Source organism: Morus notabilis, unplaced genomic scaffold (assembly GCF_000414095.1).
Source record: "Morus notabilis unplaced genomic scaffold, ASM41409v2 Scaffold521, whole genome shotgun sequence".
In the NCBI taxonomy this organism is placed as follows: domain Eukaryota; kingdom Viridiplantae; phylum Streptophyta; class Magnoliopsida; order Rosales; family Moraceae; genus Morus; species Morus notabilis.
This window is the reverse complement of record NW_010357686.1, coordinates 526,004-552,295: the sequence shown is the minus strand read 5'-3', so window position 1 is coordinate 552,295 and position 26,292 is coordinate 526,004. Positions and strand designations below refer to the sequence as shown.

The 26,292-nt window shown below is 36.1% G+C and overlaps 2 protein-coding genes across 3 annotated transcripts; both read right to left on the bottom strand.

Moving 5' to 3' along the window:
* Positions 1–13,473: 13,473 nt before the first annotated feature.
* On the bottom strand, positions 13,474–14,932 carry LOC112094006 (anaphase-promoting complex subunit 13). Its single transcript, XM_024173835.1, has 4 exons — positions 14,798–14,932; positions 14,190–14,283; positions 14,028–14,081; positions 13,474–13,710 (listed from the first exon to the last, which is right to left on the bottom strand). The coding sequence occupies exons 2-4, from the start codon at positions 14,263–14,265 to the stop codon at positions 13,649–13,651; spliced, it is 192 nt and encodes a 63-aa protein (XP_024029603.1). The 5' UTR covers positions 14,266–14,283; positions 14,798–14,932; the 3' UTR covers positions 13,474–13,648.
* A 3,587-nt stretch (positions 14,933–18,519) lies between these two features.
* On the bottom strand, positions 18,520–23,220 carry LOC21401349 (carbamoyl-phosphate synthase small chain, chloroplastic). Of its 2 annotated transcripts, none has more exons than XM_024173645.1 (10): positions 22,864–23,220; positions 22,442–22,568; positions 21,123–21,211; positions 20,981–21,041; positions 20,799–20,866; positions 20,549–20,677; positions 20,356–20,459; positions 19,923–20,270; positions 19,406–19,571; positions 18,520–18,988 (listed from the first exon to the last, which is right to left on the bottom strand). In XM_024173645.1, exons 1-10 carry the CDS (start codon positions 23,015–23,017, stop codon positions 18,939–18,941), a joined length of 1,296 nt encoding a protein of 431 aa, XP_024029413.1. In that variant the 5' UTR covers positions 23,018–23,220; the 3' UTR covers positions 18,520–18,938. The 2 variants fall into 2 exon arrangements, with proteins under 2 accessions (XP_024029413.1, XP_024029415.1); XM_024173647.1 differs by having other exon boundaries at positions 22,442–22,565.
* Positions 23,221–26,292: the final 3,072 nt, after the last annotated feature.

Here is a 26,292-nt window from a genome sequence, read left to right as displayed (position 1 = left end):
GGGAAAGAGCAAGAGAATAGAGAATGAAAGCTTTGATGGAAGAAAACTCTACTAACTCAAGAAAATAGTACAAATAAGGAAATTGTCTTGGATGGATCCATGGGTTTCCATCCATAGGAGTTGGTCCTAAATAAGGACCCATCTTCCTAATAATAGGCCAAGAGGCCTCCTAATATACATTCTAGAACTTTATGGAAAAGTATTCTAGTATGCTTCCTAGCATACTTACATATCTAGAAACTTCTACAAACTACTAGGGGTGCACAGTAGTCGAGTTTGCGGGTGCGGGTCGGGTTGGAGATAAGAAAACATGCAGACCGCCCGTTGAATCATGGGTGGGTAGCGGGTGGGTTTGTGCAAGTTGTGGGCGGGTTGGGCCTGCTGCTTAGCCTAATGGCCTAGTTAGCGGTTACCAAAAAAAAAACAAAAAGATTTTAAGTGTTTTTTTTTTTGCATTTTTTTACTTTAAGAAGAGTTGATTTCATACATATATTCATACTACTGGTTAGAAGAGAGGTAAAAATCTTAGGATTCTGAGGGTAAAAGCTAAAAACTTTAAACTTCATAGGAGTAAAGAGAAAAACTAGGGAGAGAGTCTGAGAGCTCCTTCAATCTCAGATCTTGTGATCGCACTCCCCGGCCCCATAATCTAGATGGAGGGTCAAGCTTCATGATAGGGATCCCTGCAGCAAGTTTGGAGCGAGGGTTGAAGGGGAAGACCAGCGAGGTGGGTGTACCTGTAGAGCGTATAAAGAGGATGGGTAAAAATGACAACTTTTGGACTAGTGGAGTAACTGGTCCGTCTGGTCTTTGTTCAGAGCTCTATTATAATTTCCACCCTGAGAGGAGATGTGCAAATGTTGTGAGTGTTGAAGACAATCATTCTTCTACTTTGTCTTTCTTTTTCTTTAAATGTTTGACGAATTAAGTTTCAGGATTTTGGTTGAAGAGGAAAATTTTACTCTTAGAACTAAATTTCAAAACCTTCGTCTTTATTTTTATTATTATTATTATTATTATTATTTTTAAGTAGCGGGCAAGTCAGGTTCAACTTGCTGCCAAAACACTCAATCTGCTAACCGCCCGCCATAGTGTATTGCCGGGCGGGTTGCTGATGTGGACCCACCGTGGCGGGCGGCTCGGCGGGTGTGTTGTGGGTTTTATGCACCCTTCCAAACTACTAGTATGCTTCATTTCTTTTAGAAAGTTTCATATGCTTCTAGATTCTTCAAGAGTCATCCAGATCTTGACGAAGTCTTCTAGTATATTACGGAACCTTCTACAAATGACTTGGGGCTTGTTCATTTGCACCCAAACTCAAAAAAATTTAAACTCAAATTACAACTTTATTTAAGTTTATATTCTTTTGTAAAATTTGAGTTTGAACTTGAATTTAAACTTGAGTTTGGGGCTAAAATCTGAGTTCAAATTTCCCCTTCAACTCAAGTTGTTAAACTCAAACTCAAGTTAATGAACAATATTTTTCGTTTTAATTTCGATTGAGATGATTTTTTTTTCTATGCGTTCTAATGGAAACCTCCCGGATTAACGAAGAACAAGATACACAACACATGTAATATTCGAGAGATCACCGACTCTCCTTCCAAGACTCTACACAACCAAAAAGCTCCCAAACTCTCGAGCCCCAACTTATTTTTAGGCTTTCCTGCTAACACACTAACAAATCTAACAAACTAACTAATTTCAGTTATTACTAAAGAAGCTTCCTCAACAAGACTGCTGAAAGCTTTCTCAACAAGATTCCCAATAACCCATATCCACGTCAGCCACTAATCGCTAACGTTTCTTCCTTCTACTATAGACTAGCAATTCCCAGTTCTCATGCGCAAGAACCTTGTCCTCAAGGTTTAAGTAAGAAAACTGAGCAAACAACAACTCCCACGACTCCCAGGTGCTGTCACATTCAGGAAGATCCTTCCATTGGACCAGAACCTCAATAGAGCTATCCAAAAGCTTCTGAAACTGAAGCAGGGTTGCGGGTTCAACTGCCAATTCCATGTCCTCTGTCAAAACAGCCGGCAACTGCTGCACGGGAGTAGATGGCTGTAACACTTTCCGCAGCTGGGACACATGGAAGACATCATGAATGCGCGCAAAAGGAAGCTGTAGACGATACGCCACCTCGCCAACCCGCTCCACCACCTGAAATGGCCCATAAAAGCAAGGACTCAACTTTTCATTGCACCGACGAGCCAGTGACTATAGACGATAGGGCTGGAGCTTCAAGAAAACCCAATCGCCTACCCCAAATTGGACATCTCGGCGCTTCTTGTCGGCATACAACTTCATCTGCTGCTGGGCAGTGGTCAATCACTCCTTCAACTCCCGAAGAATGTCATTTCAATCACGCAACTGATGATTAACAGCTTCCACCACCGAGCTACTGTCCTCCCAATGGAATAGAATAGGGGCCTCACGACCATACAACGCACGAAAGGGCGTCATGCCAATCTAGCGGACTCGAACTCCGCCAAACACAATTATCTTTTGATCGCGCAACCGGTGATCTAACCACTTGAAAATACGATTCGCAAGTAGATCGTATGAAAGTTGCGCGAATGATAGCTGCTTTAGATCAACCACTTAATTTTGTAGAGCATTCTAATTGGCAACGATATATTAAGGTTGTACACAATCCTAATGCACAGTTCACTTCAAAAACTACTCTTAGTAAAGATTTATTAAAATTATTTAAAAAAGAAAGGATGCATTAATAGACATTTTACACTCGACTAGCGGGTGCGTTGTGTTAACGGCAGATATTTGGTCTGCCGTTGCCAATAAAGATTATTTAACTGTAACCGAACATTACTTTAAAGGATTTGATTTAAATAAAAGAATATTAAGTTTTAAATGTGTTCTAGGATCACATAGCGCGGATTTAATATATAACACAATTTTAAATGTAATTGATGAATTTAGATTAAGAGATAAAGTAATGGCTATAACATTAGATAATGCTAGTGCCAATACAAAAGCAATTAAATTCTTTGAAAATGATTTAAGTCTATTCGGTGACGGTACTATTTTCCACCAACGTTATGTATGTCATGTAATCAATTTAATAGTTAAATCCGGTTTAAAAGAAATGGGTAATCACATTAAAAGAATTAGAGATAGTCTTGCATGGATTCAAGGGAGTAACCAAAGACAAGAAGATTGGTTTAGGTTTTTACAAGCATTAAATATACCTACTAGAGCATTAGCATTAGATATGCCTATAAGATGAAACTCAACTTATATTATGCTTCAACAATGCATCCCTTATAAGGATGCTATAACAAACTATATGTGTGTAAAATTAGGAGTGAACATATAGACGCATTTGATTGGCAAATTACCGAAGTTTTGTATCAATTTTTAGGTAGGTTTCATGAAGTTACTCTAAAACTTAGTGGAACATACTACCCAACATCACCTTTAGCTTTAAGAGAACTTTTAAGAATTAATATTTTATTTCACGAATATAGGGAAGACCCAATCTTAGAAGTTCCTGTTCATTCTATAGAAAAAATAAATAAAAAAAAATTGGTCTAAGTTGCCTTTGTTATATGGTTTAGGTACAATTTTTGATCCTAGATTAAAATTAGACGGATTAGAAAGTGGTTTAGAAAACTTAGGTGAATTTTTAGGCATTACTTGTACGGATCAATTTTTAAAAATAAAGGCGAAAATATATGAGATCTATAGTAAATATGAAATTAGGTTTAGAAGCACAAACTCTAGAGTACAGGAACCGCAACAACAAGATGAAAACCCGCATTCATTCTTGAATGTTTTCGGGTTAAAGAAGAAGAAGAAGACAACTCAAACGGAAGCTGTGAGTGGAAGTGGATCTTCATCAACAAGTGGCAGTGGCGGCAGTAGCTTCAACGAGCTTATGGCATACCTCAGTGAAGGCTTAGTAGTCGGCAATGCGGTAGAATCGTTTGACTTAGTTAAATGGTGGAGGGCACGGGCATTAACTTGGCCAATCCTAACTCGATTGGCAATGAATATATTTTCGATCTCAGTCTCCACTATTTCATCCGAACAAGCCTTCAGTACGACAGGAAGAATACTTGAGGAACGCCGGAATGCATTGCAAAGAGATATTGTTGAAGCCTTGGTTTGCATTAAGGATTGTGATCAGGCCGATCAACGTCTACAAGATACAATTTCACCGGCAAGCCAAGAATGGATCGATGAATTTAATCGATTAACATTTAATTTTGAAGACGATCCCTCAGCTTCAAATTAAATTGTGAATTTGTAATTTGTAAATATGTATTTACTTTTTACATTGTATTTGTAATTTAATAAACAATGTAAGTTTGTACAATTTATAATTTGTCACAAAATGATTGCACTCTTTTTTCCTTGCCAAGTTTTTATCGTAATTGAGTTTTTCTTGGTAAGGTTTTTAACGAGGCAATCATGAATTACAAATTTTATAATTAATAAAGAAATAATTTTTTTATATAGTTCGTGTGTTCATTTCAAATTTTAATATATATATAAATATAATATATATATATAAAAATTGTAATATATATAAATAACTTAATATTAAAAAAAAGATTAAATAATTCAGACAATTTGGGCGGGCTCGGGCCGCTTAATACAAGCCCGCGGCTCGTTCAAGGTGAAATTCGGGCTCGGGCGGGCGGCCCAGAATTCTCGGGCGGGTCGGGCTCGGGCTCGGGCAAAACCTCGGGCTTTTCGGGCGGCCCGTCCAAAGTTCCAGCACTAGATATGGGTTATTGGGAATCTTGTTGAGAAAGCTTTCAGCAGTCTTGCTGAGGAAGCTTCTTTAGTAATAACTGAAATTAGTTAGTTTGTTAGATTTGTTAGTGTGTTAGCAGGGGAGCCTATAAATAAGTTGGGGCTCGAGAGTTTAGGAGCTTTTTGGTTGTATAGTCTTGAGAGGAGAGTCGGTGATCTCTTGAATATCACCTGTGTTGTGTATCTTATTCTTCGTTAATCCGAGTGGTTTCCATCAAATTAGTATCAGAGCAGTTTCGTCTGGGAATGGTAGCTTCAAGAGCTGATAGAAAAATGGATGGAAGATTGGAATATGTGGAGAAAGACGTCGGAGAGCTCAAATTAGACGTTGGAGAACTCAAAGGAGTTTCGGACAGCTTTCGGTGGACATCAAAGCTGTGAAGGAATACATGAAGGAGCTTACCGATTGGATGAGGTCGGGGAGCAGCGCGAATCCACTGGCAGAGCAGGCTAGGGCTTCTACTTCGAACAACGTTGAAGGAGGTGGCGCGATGGCGGTAGCATTTCACCCCAGTAATGGTTCAGCACCGAGTGGCGGATAATCAAGATTTCTCCGAATGGAGATCCCTCTTTTCAGCGGCGACGATCCGCTCGGCTGGGTGTTTCGGCTTGAGCGGTAGGTCCAAGGCGTCGAGGAGGCGGAACAAGTGGCGGCGGCTGTTATCGGTCTCGAAGGGAAGGCGTTGAACTGGTTCCAGTGGTTGGAATCCAGATTTGGTCACATTTCATGGCTGAGATTCAAAGAGTCCGTGATAGAGTGGTTCCGGTCTTCACAAACTGGCAACCATTACGAGGCTTTGATTGCTTTGCGACAAGACTCATCGGTGGCAGAATTTCGTGAGAAATTCGAGCTGCTCTCGTCCCCTTTGAGAGAAGCCAACGAGGAGTTTCTAGTGGGAGCCTTCTCGAATGGTCTGGCCGAGGAAATCAAGGCAGAAGTCCGTATGGTGAAGCCTGCCTCTCTTGTCCAACTGATGGACTTGGCCCAAAAAGTTGAGGAAAAAAATTGGGCCTTTGAACAGGCACACATGAAGCAGGCTTTAAGACCCGACTCGAGTAGGGAGGGAGCTGTGTTTTAAGAGATTATAGTGGCCTAAAGGGGTCTGTGACGGGAGGAGGGTCTTTTGTGAGTGGTTCCAGCTGGATACCACCAAAACTGACTGAAGGAAATAAAGCAGCGTCGGTGATGACACGCAGCAACTCTATTCAATCCAACGTGTCTGTCAACAAGGAACCTGTTAATGTTCTATCTCAGTTTGCTAGAAAAAATGAGAATTTCAGGAAGAGGATTTCAGATGCCGAAATGCAACGAAGGCGGGAGCGAGGCTTATGCTTCTGATGTGAAGAAAAGTGGCGAGTCGGTCATGTTTATCAAAATCCCCAACTCCAAGTTCTTATTGCGGCAGAGGATGAAGAGGAGGAAGCTGTAGCTGACGAGGACACTGGGAAACCGATGACGCAGGAAGGACCCTTGGAGCTCTCCATGAATTCAATTGTAAGGATTCCATCCATTAATACCATGAAGGTGAAAGGTACGATTTTGAACAGAGAAGTGGTGATTTTAATTGATTCAGGGGATTCTCATAATTTCATTTCTCGGGGAATGGTTGAGAAATTAAAACTTACAATAGATGGTACACCCAGTTTCGGTATTATGGTTGGGAATGGATACAAAGTGGCTAGACAGGGGGTGTGCCGGCAAGTGGAGGTGAGTTTACAAGGGTTGCAGATAATACAAGATTTCTTTCCTATCGAGCTTGGTAGTGCCGATGTTATTTTAGGAATTACTTGGTTGGGCATGTTAGCAGAAGTAAGTGCCAACTGGAAGAAATTAACTATGCAATTCGATTGGCACGGCGAACGAGTCTTACTTCGAGGCGACCCTTCCTTGTCCAAAACTTTAGTGTCTCTCAAAGCAATGCTTAAAACAATTCAAGAAGAGGGACAAGGGTTTTTGGTTGAATTTGGGCAAGTGTCAATGTTGGATCAGTCGGATGGGAATGTAGAGGATGCTGCTTTGAAGGAGTTGCTCACAGAATTTCACTCGATTTTTGAGCCTCCAGCAAGCCTTCCTCCTTCATGGTTTCATGATCATGCGATTCCACTTAAGGAGGGGGCGGATCCCCCCAATTTGCGGCCATATCGTTTTCCCTATTCTCAAAAGAATGAGATTGAACGAATTGTGAAAGAAATGATGGCAGCGGGAATCATTAAGCATAGTAACAGCTCGTTTTCGAGTCCGGTATTGTTGGTCAAGAAGAAATCCGGTGAGTGGCGTTTTTGCGTGGACTATCACGCACTAAACAAAATTACAGTTCCTGATCGGTTTTTGATTCCTACTATAGATGAATTGTTGGATGAGCTTGGGGGTGCGGTTTTCTTTTCCAAGTTGGACTTGAAGTCCGGCTACCATCAAATCCTAGTGCGTGAGGAGGATACACCGAAAATAGCTTTTCGTACTCACGCCGGTCATTACGAGTTCTTGGTTATGCCTTTCGGCTTAACAAACGCTCTAGCAACCTTTCAATCCTTAATGAACGAGGTTTTCCGATCACACTTACGGCAATTTGTCTTGGTTTTCTTCGATGATATCCTTGTCTATAGTAAGGATTGGATTTCCCATATGCAGCACTTGAGATGTGTTTTTGCCTTGCTACAGCAACACCAGTTGATGGCCAACAAGAAAAAGTATGTTTTTGGGCAGTGTCGGGTGGAATATTTAGGCCATATCATCACTGACATTGGTGTTCAAGCTGATTCGAAAAAAATTACCGCCATGGTTGATTAGCCCGTGCCCAAGACCGTTCGGGATCTACAGGGGTTCTTAGGCCTTACCGGCTATTACAAGCGTTTTGTGAAGGATTATGGGAAGGTGGTTGAGCTTTTAACACGCCTCTTTAAAAAAGATGTTTTTTTGTGGACTTCTAAAGCGCAGGGCGCTTTCGAGGAGTTAAAACATTGGATGGTCACTATTCCGGTGCTCGCCTTACCGGACTTCACCAAAACTTTTATCATTGAGATTGATGTTTCGGGACGCGGGTTGGGGGGCCATTTTGATGCAGGACAATAGGCCAATTGCTTTTATCAGCCAATCACTTTCTGATCGCGGTCGTTCCAAATCTGTGTATGAATGCAAGCTAATGGCGGTTATATTGGCCATGAAAAAGTGGCGTCATTATCTTTTGGGAAGACACTTTATTCTGCAAACGGATCAACGAAGCTTGCGGTTTCTTCTTGAACACCAACTCATGAATGAGGCTCAACAACGGTGGATTTGTAAACTCATTGGCTTGGACTTTGAAATTCAGTATAAACAACGATGGCTGTTTTGATGCTGGACAATAGGCCAATTGCTTTTATCAGCCAATCACTTTCTGATCGCAGTCGTTCCAAATCTGTGTATGAACGTGAGCTAATGGCAGTTGTATTGGCCACAAAAAAGTGGCGTCATTTAGTGTTAAAACTTTGGACGGGCTGCCCGCGACCGCCCGAAAAGCCCGAGGATTTGCCCGAGCCCAAACCCGACCCGCCCGAGATTTATGGGCCGCCCGCCCGAGCCCGAATTTCCCCTTGAACGGGCCGCGGGCTTGTATTCAGCGGCCCGAGCCCGCCCGAATTTTTTAAACTTTTTTTTAATATTAAGTTATTTATATATATATATATATTAGTATTACAATTTATATATATATTATATTTATATATATATTAAATTTGAAATGAACACACGAACTATATAAAAAAATTATTTCTTTATTAATTTTTAAATTTGTAATTCATGATTGCCTCATTAAAAACCTTACCAAAAAAAACCCAATTGGGATAAAAACTTGGCAAGAAAAAAAGAGTGCAATCATTTTGTGATGAATTACAAATTGTACAAACTTAAATTGTTTCTTAAATTACAAATACAATGTAAAAAGTAAATACATATTTACAAATTACAAATTTACAATTTAATTTGAAGTTGAGGAATCTTCTTCAAAATTAAATATTAATCGATTAAATTCATCGATTCATTCTTGACTTGCCGGTGAAATTGTATCTTGTAGACGTTGATCGGCCCGATCACAATCCTTAATGCAAACCAAGGCTTCAACAATATCCATTTGCAATGCATTCCGGCGTTCCTCAAGTATTTTTCCTGTTGTACTGAAGGCTTGTTCGGATGAAATAGTGGAGACTGGGATCGAAAATATATCCATTGTCAATCGAGTTAGGATTAGCCAAGTTAATGCCCGTGCCCTCCACTATTGAACTAAGTTAAACGATTCTGCCGCACTGCCGACTACTAAGCCTTCACTGAGGTACGCCATAAGCTCGTTGAAGTTGCTACCGCTATTGTCACTTGTTGATGAAGATCCACTTTCACTCACAGCTTTCGTTTGAGTTGTCTTCTTCTTCTTCTTTAACCCGAAAACATTTAAGAATGAATGCGGGTTTTCATCATGTTGTTGCGATTCCTGTACTCTAGAGTTTGTGCTTCTAAACCTAATCTCATATTTACTATAGATCTCATATTTTCGCCTTTATTATTGAAAATTGATCCGTACAAGTGATGCCTAAAAATTCACCTAAGTTTTCAAAACCACTTTCTAATCCGTCTAATTTTAATCTATGATCAAAAATTGTACTTAAACCATATAACAAAGGTAACTTAGACCAATATTTTTTAAATTTTTTTTACATAGACTGAATAGGAACTCCTAAGATTAGGTCATCCCTATATTCGTGAAATAAAATACTAATTCTTAAAAGTTCTCCTAAAGCTAAAGGTGATGTTGGGTAGTATGTTCTACTAAGTTTTAGAGTAACTTCATGAAACCTACCTAAAAATTGATACAAAACTTCGGCAATTTGCCAATCAAATGCGTCTATATGTCTTACTCCTAATTTTACACACATATAGTTTGTTATTGCATCCTTATAAGGGATGCATTGTTGAAGCATAATATAAGTTGAGTTTCATCTTATAGGCATATCTAATGCTAATGCTCTAGGAGGTATATTTAATGCTTGTAAAAACCTAAACCAATCTTCTTGTCTTTGGTTACTAACTTGAATCCATGCAAAACTATCTCTAATTCTTTTAATGTGATTACATATTTCTTTTAAACCGGATTTAACTATTAAATTGATTACATGACATGCACAACGTTGGTGAAAAATAGTACCGTCACCGAATAGACTTAAATCATTTTCAAAGAATTCAATTGCTTTTGTATTGGCACTAGCATTATCTAATGTTATAGCCATTATTTTATCTCTTAATCTAAATTCATCAATTACATTTAAAATTGTGTTATATATTAAATCCGCGCTATGTGATCCTAGAACACATTTAAAACATAATATTCTTTTATTTAAATTAAATTCTTTAAAGTAATGTCTGGTTACAGCTAAATAATCTTTATTGGCAACGGCAGACCAAATATCTGCCGTTAACACAACGCACCTGCTAGTCGAGTGTAAAAGATTTATTAATACATCCTTTTCTTTTTTAAATAATTTTAATAAATCTTTCCTAAGAGTAGTTTTTGAAGTGAACTGTGCATTAAGATTGTGTACAACATTAATATATCGTTGCCAATTAGAATGCTCTACAAAACTAAGTGGTTGATCTAAAGCAGCTATCATTCGCGCAACTTACATACGATCTACTTGCGAATCATATTTTCAAGTGGTTAGACCACCGGTTGCGCGATCAAAAGATAATTGTGTTTGGCGGAGTTCGAGTCCGCTAGATTGGTTAAGCTTTTGAAGACACTTTTCGGAGTGTCATCTCAAGTGTGGTGCCGTGAATAGTGTCGCCTTGTAATTTAGATAAACAATATTTACACTGAGCTATATGTTTAGTGTTACCTTTATTATCCACCTCGTCAATTATGTCGAAGTGATCCCAAACTGTCGATGTACGCTTGCATTTCCTCCTGGAGATTGCAACACTTGCCGACGCAGACGCAGACGCAGTCGCACTCGCCGCCGCTTCTCCACGCCCACTATTGCGACCACGACCTCCAATACGTCCACTATGGCTTGGATTAGTAGATTGCTGCGTAACAAACTAATTAGTGGGAAATTGCCCTTCTTCTACATTGTGTTGAGCATCAACGGGAATACCACTATAGCCAAAATGATCCATTATAAAAAAATAAGATGAATTTGAGAGAGAGAGAGCTTTAGAAAAATTGTGAGAGAGATTGAGAGAAATTAAGAGAAATTGAGAGAGATTGAGAGGGATTGAGAGAGTTTGAGTGAGAAAAATGTGTGGGGGGTATTTATAGGAAAATTTTGGGGTTAAAAAATTATTTTTGTTCAAAAAAAAAGGGGGATAAACGGCTATTTTTTGAAATTCGGGCAGTCGGGCAACCTCGGGCAATTCGGGTTTTCGGGCAAAATTCAAAAAACTAGCCGTTTCGGGTAATTCAGGCAGTCGGGCAACTCAGGCAGGTCGGGTTTTCAGGCAAAATTCAGGTAAAAATTCAAAAAATTAGCCGTTTTCGAGTATTCGGGCAGTTCGGGCGGACGGGAAAAATTCGGGCAAAATTCAAAAAAGTACCCGTTTGAGTGAATTCGGGCAATTTTCGGGCAGCGAGTTCGGGCACAATAAATTTTCATGCATTTTTCGGGTCGGGCATGGTCGGAAAAATTCAAAAAAATCCCGGCGGACGGCAGTATATGGTAGTTAGACGGCGGCGGGCAAGTGTGGACATGTCAAATTCGGGCTGCCCGAGCCCGAACCCAAAAATCTAGCTTGGGCGGGCGGGAAATGGGCTTGCCCGCCCGAGCCCGAAAAAATTCGGGCTTCGGGCAGCCCGCCGAACCGAAGTTTCAACACTACCCATATCCACGTCAACCACTAATCGCTAACGTTTCTTCCTTATACTATACTATAGACCAGCAATTCCCGGTTCTTATCATCATTCACAATGAAAAGACGAATAAAAATACCACCCATATACCCTATTAAAATTTTTCATCACCATTGAGTTTTTATTAAAATACTATCCAAATACAAATTCAAGTTTTAACCTACCCAAACAAAAACTCAAATAGATTCTCAATTCAAACCATAACTCAAAATGTGCACATCCAAACACAAACTCAAATTAGAGTCTCAACTCAAACCATACTCAAATACACCTTAACTCAAATCAAGATAAGAACTCAAATCACCATAACTCAAAAAATACAAATGAACAAGCCCTTGGTTTCTCTAGGATGTTCTAGAGCATTCCACTTGATTCCAACCCTTTAAACTATGGTATATTACAAAACATTCCGCTACCATGCCTGCTCGCTCCCACGCGAGTGCTTGGCGTAGATGTGGCTTCAACATTTCGTAGACTACTGAGTTGAAGTTTATGCCACTCTCGATCTTAACCCTTGATTGGCGATTACATCCCCCATGCATTTCAACCACTCAGCTTTAATACTAACTGTCACGGTCCGATCTTTTCACAACACAACCGTGCAGCACTTAACACTTCCCCAATGTAAGTCAACCTTACAAACCCCAAATACTTAGAAAAATGGATACAGAAAGAGCAAGGGAATAGAGAATGAAAGCTTTAATGGAAGAAAACTCTACTAACTTAAGAAAAGGAGTACGAATGAGGAAGTTGTCTTGGATAGATCCATGGGGTTTCCATCCATGGGAGTTGGTCCTAAATGAGGACCCATCCTCCTATTTACAGGCCAAGAGGCCTCCTAATATACATTCTAGAACTTTATAGAAAAGTGACTAGCCTAAAATGGTCTAGTATGCTTCCTAGCATACTTACATATCTAGAACCTTCTACAAACTACAAGTATGCTTCATTCATCTAAAAGCTTCTAGAAAGTTCCAAATGCTTCAAGATTCTTCCAGAGTCTTATAGATCTTGACAGAGTCTTCTAGAATATTACGGAACCTTCTAGAAAGGACTTGGTTTTTATAGGATGTTCTAGAGGATTCCACTTGATTCCAACCCTTAAAGAATACTCTAGAGAATCCTAGAACTTTGAAACGAGTCACTTATATTATAGTAGGGCAAAAATGTGCGGTCCGTGACATTCTCCCTTTCAATTGCGTTGGAGTTCTCGCTCTGCCCAGAGTGCCATTGCATCATGATCCTTGTTGACAATATAGAAACTTGTTGCGCCGAAGTGAGCCATCAGAGCTCAAACCAACTTTTGCTCTAATACCAATTGACATAGAAGTCTAGATCTTAGGTAGAAGAACTCAGTGGAGATTGGAATCATCGTTCCACCTTCTAAGAAACTTGATATAGGGTTCTAAGGAGAAGAATTACAATCAAAATCAGGGGAATCAATTCTGCCCTCTTACACACAACTCTGTTACTAAACTATTGAGATGTGATGCTACTAAACGCAGCGTTAAAACTTAAAACTTAACAAGAGAGTACAAAACAACCTGCACAACTTATTAAGGCCTAAACAAGAATGCGTTGAGACATTATTGCCAACGACTAACAAAGGAAGCAAAGGACAATACAAGCCAACTATTAATAATGCTCTTGCATCAACATATATTCAGAGTTTTTTTTTTCTCTGTTCTTTTCTTTCTTTTTTGCTAGACATTTCCGAATCTAATCCTTGTAAAATTCACGTAATCAGAAAATGGATTTGGATTTCTCAGATTCTGTTTTAAAGATCAATACCTGCTTGCAAAATTCGAATGCAGAGTATATTCTTTCAAATTATCATTGTAGTGGTGGAGGTTGTTATGTGAGAATTGCACTAAAAATCTCAAAGTCCAAAAGGTATATAATCCAATATGGCAAACAGATGCATGCTTGATAACATTTAAAGAGGGACCCCAACTATGCAACTTACAATCAGATGTTATCAATGCTGAAAAAGTTCATTGATTGCCTAATGCAAGATCATGCCAACTATCACCATCAACTTGTTGATTCTCCTGATCTGCACAACAGAGAAAAATTAAAGAAAATAAGTATTGAGAGTTTGAATAATTCTCAGCAAAATTAAAACAGTGATTTTTATCAACCAAATATTCTTTTTTCCACTTGTACAAGTAGTCAATTCACCAAATATTCTTTTGTTTTTCCACTTCTTCAATTTCCTGATTCACCAAATAGATAATAAAATGTTCTTGCTAGTTTCCAATCACATTGCCAAACCTCCACGATATTAAGATGAGAAAATTTTCTCTTTGACACGATATTAAGAGGAAAAAATAAAAATAACAAAAATAAACATGATCAAATCAAGATATGTACTCGAATCCTCAGTGTCATCGGTTCGAACTACCATAACAGGTGGCAGTGGAAGATCTGGAAACAAGAAAATTGAAACGTTTAGCACGCCTTTAGAAGAAATTAACTGAAAATTAGTTAGTTCTTTGCGAAATTTAAACAAAAACTAATAATTAGAAATTGTACCGTCATGAGGAAGAGTGTCTTTCATCCATTCTTCGTCAACAATATCAATGAGTATTCCCATGCTCAGTTCTGCCATTCTTTCACCCTGCTATAACTAGAGGCAAAATCCAAAAACCAAATACTATTCACTTTCAAAAACTGAAAGCAACAACACGGAACAAAGAAATACAATTTAAGCAAAACATAACCATTCACATATAGCAAGTAAATCAAGTCTTTTTTGTCTCAGTTTAATTATCTACAAAAAGTATAAATACGAAAACCATACTGAAGTGAAGATAGGCTAATGTAAAGGCAAAAGCGCAAAACTAGAGGTACTTTTCAATTTGGAAAAAAAAAAAAAAAAAAAAAAAAAAAAAAAAAAAAAAACAGCAAATTAGCATAAAACACCAAAAAGGAAAATTGTACAGGACTGAAGACAGCTTAAAAAACGAATGCCTGGCCACGAACAGAGAAATCGCTTTCAATAACCCAAGAAAATCAAAACCGATCATCATCATCGTGTACAAAAACTAGAACTTTCCGACTGGAAAGATCGAATTGCGAGAAATGGAGAGTGGAATTCGCAATCGGAAGGCCAATTTTGGAGCTAGGGTTCAGAGAATTACCAAATTGAGCTCCGGATAACTGTAGCTTCGTTAAGGGCAAAGGGAGAAATGCGAGAAATCGGGATTCCTTTGGAGAAACAGGTCGCTGGGAAAAAGGAATAAGACGATACGGCGATGGAGCGAGAGAGAAGTGAGGATCGGCGTACGCGATGCTTCTTTTCAAACTGAATCATGTTTTTGTAACTTGGCGGGCTTTGAGACACTAAAATGGGCCGCACATGGCCCAATTTATGTGGACGGAGAAAATTAGGAACAAGAATCAATAGTAAGGCCATTTTTAAAAATATCACTTCAAATAAAGCTCCTTTTATATCTGCCCTTAACATTAAAATCTGTAAATTTCTCTTATTTTTTATGTAATAAATAATTATTAATTAATAAAGAGAAAAATAAAAAGTCACAATGACATTTAATTATTTAGAATGATACAAATAATAAGCTTATAAAAAATCATAACAAATTATATAATTTTCTCAAATTTTTTTAATAGAAAATTCAAAATTTAAACAAAATTCAAATTAATTTATATTTTTGTGAGAGAAAAAAGTGTATTAAAGAATATTTTAACCAAAACTTTTCAATTAACGTATGAAATAAACAAAAAGTATAAATTGTCAGATTTTTCTTGTGGGTTAGTGAATGGCGGGATTTGATAAATAGTCCATCAAATATGATAAACCAAAGTTGGTAATTAAGTTTGATTTTCATTTCTTTACAAATTTGTTCTTGATGCCACAATCAATAGATGAGGATTTTTGGGGGCTTAAAATAAGTCTAGCTCAAGAGTGAACATACGTCTAATATATTTGTTATTTCTGTCCGTCTTTTCTTTTTTTTTTTTTTCTTTTTTTTTAGAAAATTGCTGCACCAAATATACGTTTCTAGAGACTTTATAGATTCAACGATTTTTATTTTTTTTTCTACGAACAAAGATTTTTATGTTTAAATTGTAGAAAATCTTATTGAAATTTCCCACTAGCTCACAATGATTTACATGCATCCGTCAACACATCATTATAAATTGGAGTGTCGATATTTTCATAAATAATAACATTTTTATACTTACTTGAAACACAGGCAAATATGATAAACCAAAGTTGGTAATTAAGTTTGATTTTCATTTCTTTACAAATTTGTTCTTGATGCCACAATCAATAGATGAGGATTTTTGGGGGGCTTAAAATAAGTCTAGCTCAAGAGTGAACATACGTTTAATATATTTGTTATTTCTGTCCGTCTTTTCTTTTTTATTTTTATTTCTTTTTTTTTGGAAAATGGCTGCACCAAATATACGTTTCTAGAGACTTTATAGATTCAACGATTTTTATTTTTTTTTCTACGAACAAAGATTTTTATGTTTAAATTGTAGAAAATCTTACTGAAATTTCCCACTAGCTCACAATGATTTACATGCATCCGTCAACACATCATTATAAATTGGAGTGTCGATATTTTCATAAATAATAACATTTTTATACTTACTTGAAACACAGGCAAATATGATAAACCAAAGTTGGTAATTAAGTTTGATTTTCATTTCTTTACAAATTTGTTCTTGATGCCACAATCAATAGATGAGGATTTTTGGGGGGCTTAAAATAAGTCTAGCTAAAGAGTGAACATACGTCTAATATATTTGTTATTTCTGTCCGTCTTTTCTTTTTTTTTTTTTCTTTTTTTTTAGAAAATTGCTGCACCAAATATACGTTTCTAGAGACTTTATAGATTCAACGATTTTTATTTTTTTTTCTACGAACAAAGATTTTTATGTTTAAATTGTAGAAAATCTTACTGAAATTTCCCACTAGCTCACAATGATTTACATGCATCCGTCAACACATCATTATAAATTGGAGTGTCGATATTTTCATAAATAATAACATTTTTATACTTACTTGAAACACAGGCAAATATGATAAACCAAAGTTGGTAATTAAGTTTGATTTTCATTTCTTTACAAATTTGTTCTTGATGCCACAATCAATAGATGAGGATTTTTGGGGGGCTTAAAATAAGTCTAGCTAAAGAGTGAACATACGTCTAATATATTTGTTATTTCTGTCCGTCTTTTCTTTTTTATTTTTATTTCTTTTTTTTTGGAAAATGGCTGCACCAAATATACGTTTCTAGAGACTTTATAGATTCAACGATTTTTATTTTTTTTTGGAAAATGGCTGCACCAAATATACGTTTCTAGAGACTTTATAGATTCAACGATTTTTATTTTTTTTTGGAAAATGGCTGCACCAAATATACGTTTCTAGAGACTTTATAGATTCAACGATTTTTATTTTTTTTTGGAAAATGGCTGCACCAAATATACGTTTCTAGAGACTTTATAGATTCAACGATTTTTATTTTTTTTTGGAAAATGGCTGCACCAAATATACGTTTCTAGAGACTTTATAGATTCAACGATTTTTATTTTTTTTTGGAAAATGGCTGCACCAAATATACGTTTCTAGAGACTTTATAGATTCAACGATTTTTATTTTTTTTTGGAAAATGGCTGCACCAAATATACGTTTCTAGAGACTTTATAGATTCAACGATTTTTATTTTTTTTTGGAAAATGGCTGCACCAAATATACGTTTCTAGAGACTTTATAGATTCAACGATTTTTATTTTTTTTTGGAAAATGGCTGCACCAAATATACGTTTCTAGAGACTTTATAGATTCAACGATTTTTATTTTTTTTTGGAAAATGGCTGCACCAAATATACGTTTCTAGAGACTTTATAGATTCAACGATTTTTATTTTTTTTTGGAAAATGGCTGCACCAAATATACGTTTCTAGAGACTTTATAGATTCAACGATTTTTATTTTTTTTTGGAAAATGGCTGCACCAAATATACGTTTCTAGAGACTTTATAGATTCAACGATTTTTATTTTTTTTTGGAAAATGGCTGCACCAAATATACGTTTCTAGAGACTTTATAGATTCAACGATTTTTATTTTTTTTTGGAAAATGGCTGCACCAAATATACGTTTCTAGAGACTTTATAGATTCAACGATTTTTATTTTTTTTCTACGAACAAAGATTTTTATGTTTAACTTGTAGAAAATCTTACTGAAATTTCCCACTAGCTCACATTGATTTACATGCATCCGTCAACACATCATTATAAATTGGAGTGTCGATATTTTCATAAATAATAACATTTTTATACTTACTTGAAACACAGGGTTCTTGATGCCACAATCAATAGATGAGGATTTTTGGGGGGCTTAAAATAAGTCTAGCTCAAGAGTGAACATACGTCTAATATATTTGTTATTTCTGTCCGTCTTCTCTTTTTTATTTATTTTTTTATTTTTTTTTGGAAAATGGCTGCACCAAATATACGTTTTTAGAGACTTTATAGATTCAACGATTTTTATTTTTTTTTCTACGAACAAAGATTTTTATGTTTAAATTGTAAAAAATCTTACTGAAATTTCCCACTAGCTCACATTGATTTACATGCATCCGTCAACACATCATTATAAATTGGAGTGTCAATATTTTCATAAATAATAACATTTTTATACTTACTTGAAACACAAGCAAATAAAACATTTAAGTCTCATTCATTTCACGGATTTGAGTTTTTACTACAGTAAAAAACTCTCAGAAACAGTAACATCTAATTTTTTTACTACAATAAAAAACTCGCATAAAATCACATCTCAACTCGAATTAAAAACTCAAATCAACGAACTAAACGGACCGGGTGAGAGAACGCCGCAACTCCAGCCAACACAAAGTTAAAATGGATGTCCTAGTGAAATGAATTGTCCAATTGTATGACAAGGTTTTAGACAAGACGTACAAGGTTTTCACAACATTATACTTATTATATGTAATCCATGATAAATCAACCATCATTTGGCGAAATACACTCAGGTTACTAACTTGGATTTCTAAATATCTTCAAGGACAAACTAAAATGTGTCAAATTAAGTTTCTTTATCTCTCTACTATGTTCTCTCCTATTACAAACAAAATTGTGACAGAAAACGGAGGGGGGAAAGGAAGCCAGTTTCTCTTCCGCTTGTTCTCCACATGAAAATTGAAGCCTTCTTACTGTCTGAGCATTATCCATTGCCACCCCAAAAGAGTTGGTGATCGCAGAAAAACTGGGTGAAGCTTGCTTATGCATTTTGTTTGACTTTCTTTATCAGTTCGACGAACTCTCTAAAAGCTGCGGCGACAAAAATGATTTATATCATTGCATGTATAAAATAACCACAATACAGAAACTAGGCCCTGTTCATTTCACCGATTCAAATTTAGAATTTGAGTTTTGCTACAGTAAAAAGCTCTCAAAAATAATCACATCTAACTTTTTTACTACAGTAAAAAACTCTCATATAAAGTCACATCTCAACTCGAATAAAAAACTCGAATCAGCGAACTAAACGAGCGAAACATACTAATTGCATATAGAAACAATAGATAAAACGTGACTTGGTGAGCTCATTATCACCCTAAATGCAGATCTTAAAGATTGCTCAGATACAATTGAGCATAGTATATTCCGTACTTTAGCATTGTCAAAAAATGAATTTTATATGGAGTTCAAAGCTGTGTAGACATGAAAATCAAAATTCTCATTTACCATAGTCCGAATCATGAGGTCCCGGCGATGCTTCAGGGTGATATTGAAGAGACATAATGTTTTTTGCAGGATAAGCAAGGCCAGCACAGCTTTCATCATTAAGATTTACATGAGTCACTTCCACACCCTCCGGGAGGGATGCAGGATCAACAGCGTAGTTGTGATTCTGTGAAAAGAGAACCCCGGAGGAATAAGGAAATAATTAATGATTTGAGCATAAGTTGCAGTAATCTCTAACATGGCCAAGAATTTATTTCATTGCTGCATTTTCTAATATCAAGTTATCAACTACGTGTAAAATGCACATCACTTTTTTTTTCTTTTTCTTGTTCAGTCCATTCAACTCCTAATCAGTGTTAAAGAGCAAGGCCATAAGATTCTCGATGGTATTTGGATGGTTTTCCAGGTAGCAAGATGCAAGATGCCTAATTTAAGCCCAGGACTTGCTGATCATCCACATGATTTACTGAGCCATTGATAAATGCAAACAAAAGCTGATCTTTTCAAGTTTATATACCTGCGCACTAATCTCAACATGACCAGTTCTAAGATTACGAACTGGATGATTTCCTCCGTGGTGACCAAACTTCATTTTAAAGGTTTTCCCCCCTAGTGCCTGGCCGAGCAACTGATGACCCATACAAATTCCAAAAACAGGAACCTTTCCAAGTATTTGCTTGACTGTTTCAACAGCATATGGAACGGCTGATGGATCTCCAGGGCCATTGCTGAACAGAACCCCATCTGGCTTCATCTTTAGGGTCTCTGATGCCAGCCATGTCGATGGCACAACAGTAATTTTACAGCCGTAAGACGCCAATCGCCTAAGTATGTTATGCTTAATTCCAAAGTCGTACGCAACAATCTTCAAACCATATGAACAAATGATGAGTTAATTACCAAGGGTACATAATCATTTAAACAAAAAACCTTCATGATAGATCACTTACCCGGAATGTTTCTCCACCAGTGGAGTTAAAATCCCATTCTGAATTTGTTTTATCAACCCATTCATAAGGAGCCTTGCATGAAACACCACTGATTAAGTCAATTCCTACAAAGACAAATCAAGTTACCGAATCAAATTTTCTTTCGTCCCTACAAGTTCTAAAACCCTATTATTTAGTGGTCTGAAATTCTTACCAACAATGTCCCATGACCATGACATTTTTAATAGTTCCTCATCTGTCTTAGATTCCTCTGTACTCAAGACACCAATGAGGCTTCCATCTTCCCTTAATCTACGAGTAATTGCACGTGTGTCAACATCATCTGTTATATAACAAAAAACCATCATCGTCAGAAGTCAGAAGTCATAGAGGAAAGGCTAACAATAATATGCTCAATGCCTCTGCAAAAAGCAATAAATAAATTCTCTGCATGATTAACTTACAAATTCCCATGATGTTCCTTTTTGCCAAATAATCACATAGTGTTTCTTTGCATCGCCAATTTGAAGTACTGGAAAATAAATTGTGAAGGAAAACAATAAATAACAATCAATAAATAAAGACAGCTAAATCAGCAATTCACCTAGATGAATACTCGTGAATCAGCAACGGAAGAAGAATGTACCCGATACTTAAACTTCTGATCACTAAACCAGCAAGGAAGCATTCACTTGACTCCTCATCATCTAACAAGAATGAATCCACATAAGAATTTATGATCTCCAAGACAAAGAAGTCAGCAAAAGCGAGACAAAAACTTCACCTACCAAAATTTACACCAGTATTTCCAATGTGTGGATTGGTCATCAGCACAAACTGACCAGCGTAGCTAGGGTCAGTAAGAATTTCCTGATACCTGCAGTGTAGATGTAGGAAACCATGAAGCCAGAGTCTAGACTCCCACAATATAAACTTTAACTTTTGAAAGTAAACGGTGTACTTTTCCTTTTCATTTTCCTTTGGTCAATGTGATTACTTTGATTGACAGTTAACACAACAATTTAATTTTAAGTTATAGGCTTTTTCTTATGACAGGTTAGATTAAATTCAGCATCCTTCAAAGATCAAGTTATTTGGCATAATTTAGTTACCTGAACGGTTGAAGATAAAGAAAAACACATTTAAGCCTCAAAGTTCGGATCTGTATGAGATTTTCTGAAGCGGGTTAGATTCAATTGGTAAAGTTATTTAGTTAACATCAAACCACCCTCACAGAAGTTTGAAGTCATCCTCAAAGTCTCCACCTTAACAAGTATCATGCTACGTGCAAAACAATATTTATGTTTGAAAATTCCACATTAACCGCTACATAAGTTTAGATGGTTTATCCTCACTCCAGTAGTGTATTCTATACTGTAGACTTTTCTCAGAGTTTTATGAAACCAAATTTCAATCAAACAATTTCACGCTTTGGAGAATCTTGACTAATACTGCAACTTTGGTGAAAACATCTAAGCATGGCTCACATAATACGAGTGGAGAAACGTGCAATAACTAGGTACCAAATGTCAGCTTTAACACCTTTCTTTAAGTTTCTTCACTTGTATATCTCATGTGTACTTAAGTTACACCCTTCAATTGAAGGAGATTTGTATTTTACCATTTATATAGATATCTAGCTTCTGTGCTTCAGATTTTAGACAGCCACAATCTTCAACTGCAGGGAGTCGTGGAAGTTAATATCGTATACATGAACAGAAATGACTATCTGACACTCAAGTTCATCAAGGCTGCAATTACTAAGACTCTTCTAAGACAACATCACCGACGAGTCTAAAGATAAATCATGTGAAGTTTTCTACAATAAACAGCTTGACAAATTTATCTTCCAAATAGTCCGTTGCCTTCTAAAATTTCACTTTCCAGCTAAAAATTCATGTTTAGACTTATAAACCTTATAAAACTCAATGGAATTTTCCAAAATACAACAGCAACCAAACAAAAGTAATGCCATCGCCATGTTAAGCCTATACAACTGAGTAACACAGTTTCTTCTCAAAATCCCATTATTTTTTTTTCCTTCAAACATCATTAAGCTAATAGATTGATAACTCATGAATTACAACGTTTTAAGTTATCATCTCACCCAGTCAAAGATGTATTGAATACAACTTCACCAACTTGGGTTCCTGAAGCACCAAATGACTTGGCTTTCCACACCGAACCATCTTCAAGCACCAATCTAGCATCTGACACCTTCCAAGGTCTTTCTGCTAACTCCAAACAATGAGGAAATGATATTTTTTTACTCACAATGTGAAAAAAAAAAAAAAAAAAACAAAATGATTTTCTTCGAGAATTGTTCATTATCTAAGTATTTTATAAGAGAACTAATGAAATTCAGATGAACTTGGAAATCCACAGACAGAGAAACGAATAAAACATAAGGCAGTAGATACATAAAAGTAAAAATAAAGTATAATTAGAAGCATAGAAAAAATCCGAAAAGCAGAGAAATTGTAGAACCCTAAACCGACATAGAAAGAGAGAAGACATTCTTTTGATTACCAGAGGCGGCAACTTGGGAGGAGCATCTGAGAGTGAAAACCCTAAACCTGGGAGACGTAGAAGAACAAGAAGAAGAAGAAGAAGAAGAAGAATACTTGGGGAGGAAGCAAGTGGAGGGCTTTATAAGTGTGAAGGTCATAGAAGCAGACGCCATTGTTGTGTCTCCAAGTTCTGAAGAAGAGACGGTGGGTTTTGCGAAACAAGTTTCTGAGTTTTCTGCTAGAGAGAGGAGAGAGAAATCGGAGTAGGGAGTAGAAGTGCGGACAGCGGAGGGAGAGTGTCCGAGATGGGCTGCTGCCCTGTCCCTTTGATTTTTTGAGAAATGAGAGGAACGTATAGAATGAACCCTAATTTTTTTCTCTTTTTTTTATTTATGTTTTACCAAAAGTCCAAAAAAATGCCGTTAAAAGAAAATCCGAATTTCAAAACAAAATTCCAAAAAATAAAAAATTAATAAGATAATAGCAACTTACTATTGTTTTAATTGTTAAATTTTTAACAGTTAAATATATGAGTGTTCACCTTAAAATTTGAAGATAAGAAGATAAATAGCATAAAATTATTAGTAAACTATAATATATTTTTTAAAAATAATAAATTATAGCCTAATTTAATATTTTAAGTTTTAAATAATATTGAAAACCTAAAAATACCTCTAAATCTACTTTTCAACCTCACCATTCTCCCTTAAACATTTATTTTTTTAAAAATAGTAAATTATAGCATTTTTTTAAAAAAATATGTAGATTATAGTCAAGTCTACCATGTCTGGGACCCGCGACAAGCTCCGGCGACCCGGTAACCTTTGACCGTTTTTCGATGAGCAATGACCGTTTTTCCGGTGATTGTTTTCATGCAACCGTTTAACACTATATTTACCATCTAATACCGAATTTACTAGGAAATATCATATTTACCTGAAAATTTGACTACCGACTCTGGCGATCGTTTAACGCTGTATTTACAGGTAAATATCATATTTACCCGAAAAGTTGACTACCGACTCCGGCGATCGTTTAACGCTGTATTTATAGGTAAAAATCATATTTACTAGTAAATATCATATTTACCCGAAAATCTGGCCATCGACTTCGGTGACCGTTTAACACTGTATTTACTAGTAAATATTGTATTTACTGGTATATATCATATTTATCCAAAAATTCAGGCACCGATTCCAGCAATCATTTAACATTATATTTATTAGTAAATACCTTATTTACCAGTAAATACCGTATTTACGAGTAAATATAATATTTATTCAAAAATTCGACCGACTTCGACAACTGGTAAATATTGTATTTACCGATAAATTCTGTATTTACTCGTAAATATATACTTACCCAAAAATTCAACGACTGGTACATACCCTGTTTACCGATAAATATCATATTTACCATACTGTACTTACCATATTTAAACTTATTTAGTAAAGTATTTACCATATTCAAATTCAATTTTTAGTAAAACATTTACTGGTAAATATAGTATTTACAAGATCTAAAAATAAATTCAGTGAAATATTTACTAGTAAATATAATATTTACCGGATCGAGAATTGGATTTGAGAATTAGATTCAAAAATACAGTATTGACCCAAAAATATTGTGTTATTCAAAAAATCTGGCCACTAACGCCAACAAAATCACAAAAAATACACACACAAAAATAGCAACAACAATAAACTCAGAAAAACACGAGATCACAAACTTAATCTAAAAAAAAATCACAAACTCAGACAGATATAAAAATAAACAAACTCATATCTTCAACGGCGATAACGGCATGATGGTTGTCTGGATCAGCAATATCTGAAAATTCTTGTCTCTGATCGTCATCGAAAAGCTTCAGACAGCGTCACGAGGTCAGAAAGGGAAGGCAAGAGAGAAAGAGATCGTGAGGAGATTCGTCGCTGTTGCTAGTCGTGGCTATTAGCTCCGGTCTTCACAACTCCATCGCTAGTCATTGTCCTATCGCTGTCGCTGGTCGTGCTTAGAGGATAGAGAGGTGTGGGTGGGCGACCAGAGAGCAATGAGAAAGAGAGAGAGAAATGGTTGGGTTGGAAACATCGGTGTTACAATAGATCAAACACTCTAGCGCCATAACAGATCAGAAACAACCGTGCTACTCGCAATCGAAGATCTCGGACCATCATCAGTTTAACCATGGCGGAATTGCATTCCATATCAATGATCCAGAGCTTTGCGACGTCGTTGACGACCATGAGATCGAAGTCCAGGTAGATCTCGTGGTTTAGCTCTGATGGAGGGGAAAGAGAGATCCGGAGAAGGTAGAGAGAGAGAGATACTGAGGGATGAGAGAGAACGGAGGAATGATGAGATAGAATATTGGATTAGGATTTCACATTTAGGATTAGATCTGAAAGGGGTATAATTAGAAATAAAAATATATATTTTTAATGTTTAATGAGAATGTGTTATAATTTGCCAACATTTAAAAAATGTGCTATTTACTTTAAACATAGATGTTAAATGTGTTATTTGGTGTATTTTCCCTAAAATTTGAGCGCGTGAATTTCAATCTCCTTAAAAAAAACTATTCGTCTTTAGTATATGTAACTAGTTTATATGTGCGTTTCGCGCTCGTGACATTCTTTCAAAATAATAGTTATTCAAATTGTTGGAAAAGTAAAAAGAAGAAGGATAGGAAAAAAACAAAGACAAAAACGGGTGGGAAAAAAGCAAAAGAAAAAAAAAGTTTCGTACTTTGAATGTGGAGGGAGAACTTTACAAAACGTATTGTGCGCTCTTAGAAAAAAAAAACAAAAAAAAATATTTAATTTTAAAATGTGGAAGAGATGATGCCGATTAGCTAAGGGGTTGTTCTTTTGCAACAAATTTTAAAAAAATTTAAACTCAAGTTATAATTTTATTAAAGTTCACGTTCTTTTAAGTTCTAATTTTATTCAAGTTATAACTTCAACTCAAGTTATAACTCAAATTCAACTCAAAAACTACAATCAAGTTACACTTCAAAAGAACAAAAGTTACTTGGGCCTCGTTCACTTCGCAGATTCGAGTTTTCAATTCGAGTTAAAATTTGATATTTTATGAGAGCTTTTTACTCTAGCAAAAAAAGTTAGATGTGACATTTTTTGAGAGTTTTTTACTGTAGAAATTTAAAACTGAAAACTCGAATCGATAAAATGAACGAGATCTTGGTGCATAACTACGGTGGCTCTTTTTAGAGATTCACCGGAAAATACCTAAATCAAATTAAATTGTTTAAAGAAGTATTTACACAAATGATAACTTTTAAACTCTCTATTTAAAATGTGTATTTGATTTGACAATATTATTAATTTGTCTTTTTATGTTATTGAAATGATATTATTACAAAAGTACTTTTTCATGTAGGTAGTTACGAATTGTATAACCGGTTTTATAGGTGGCTAACAAAGGATTATTT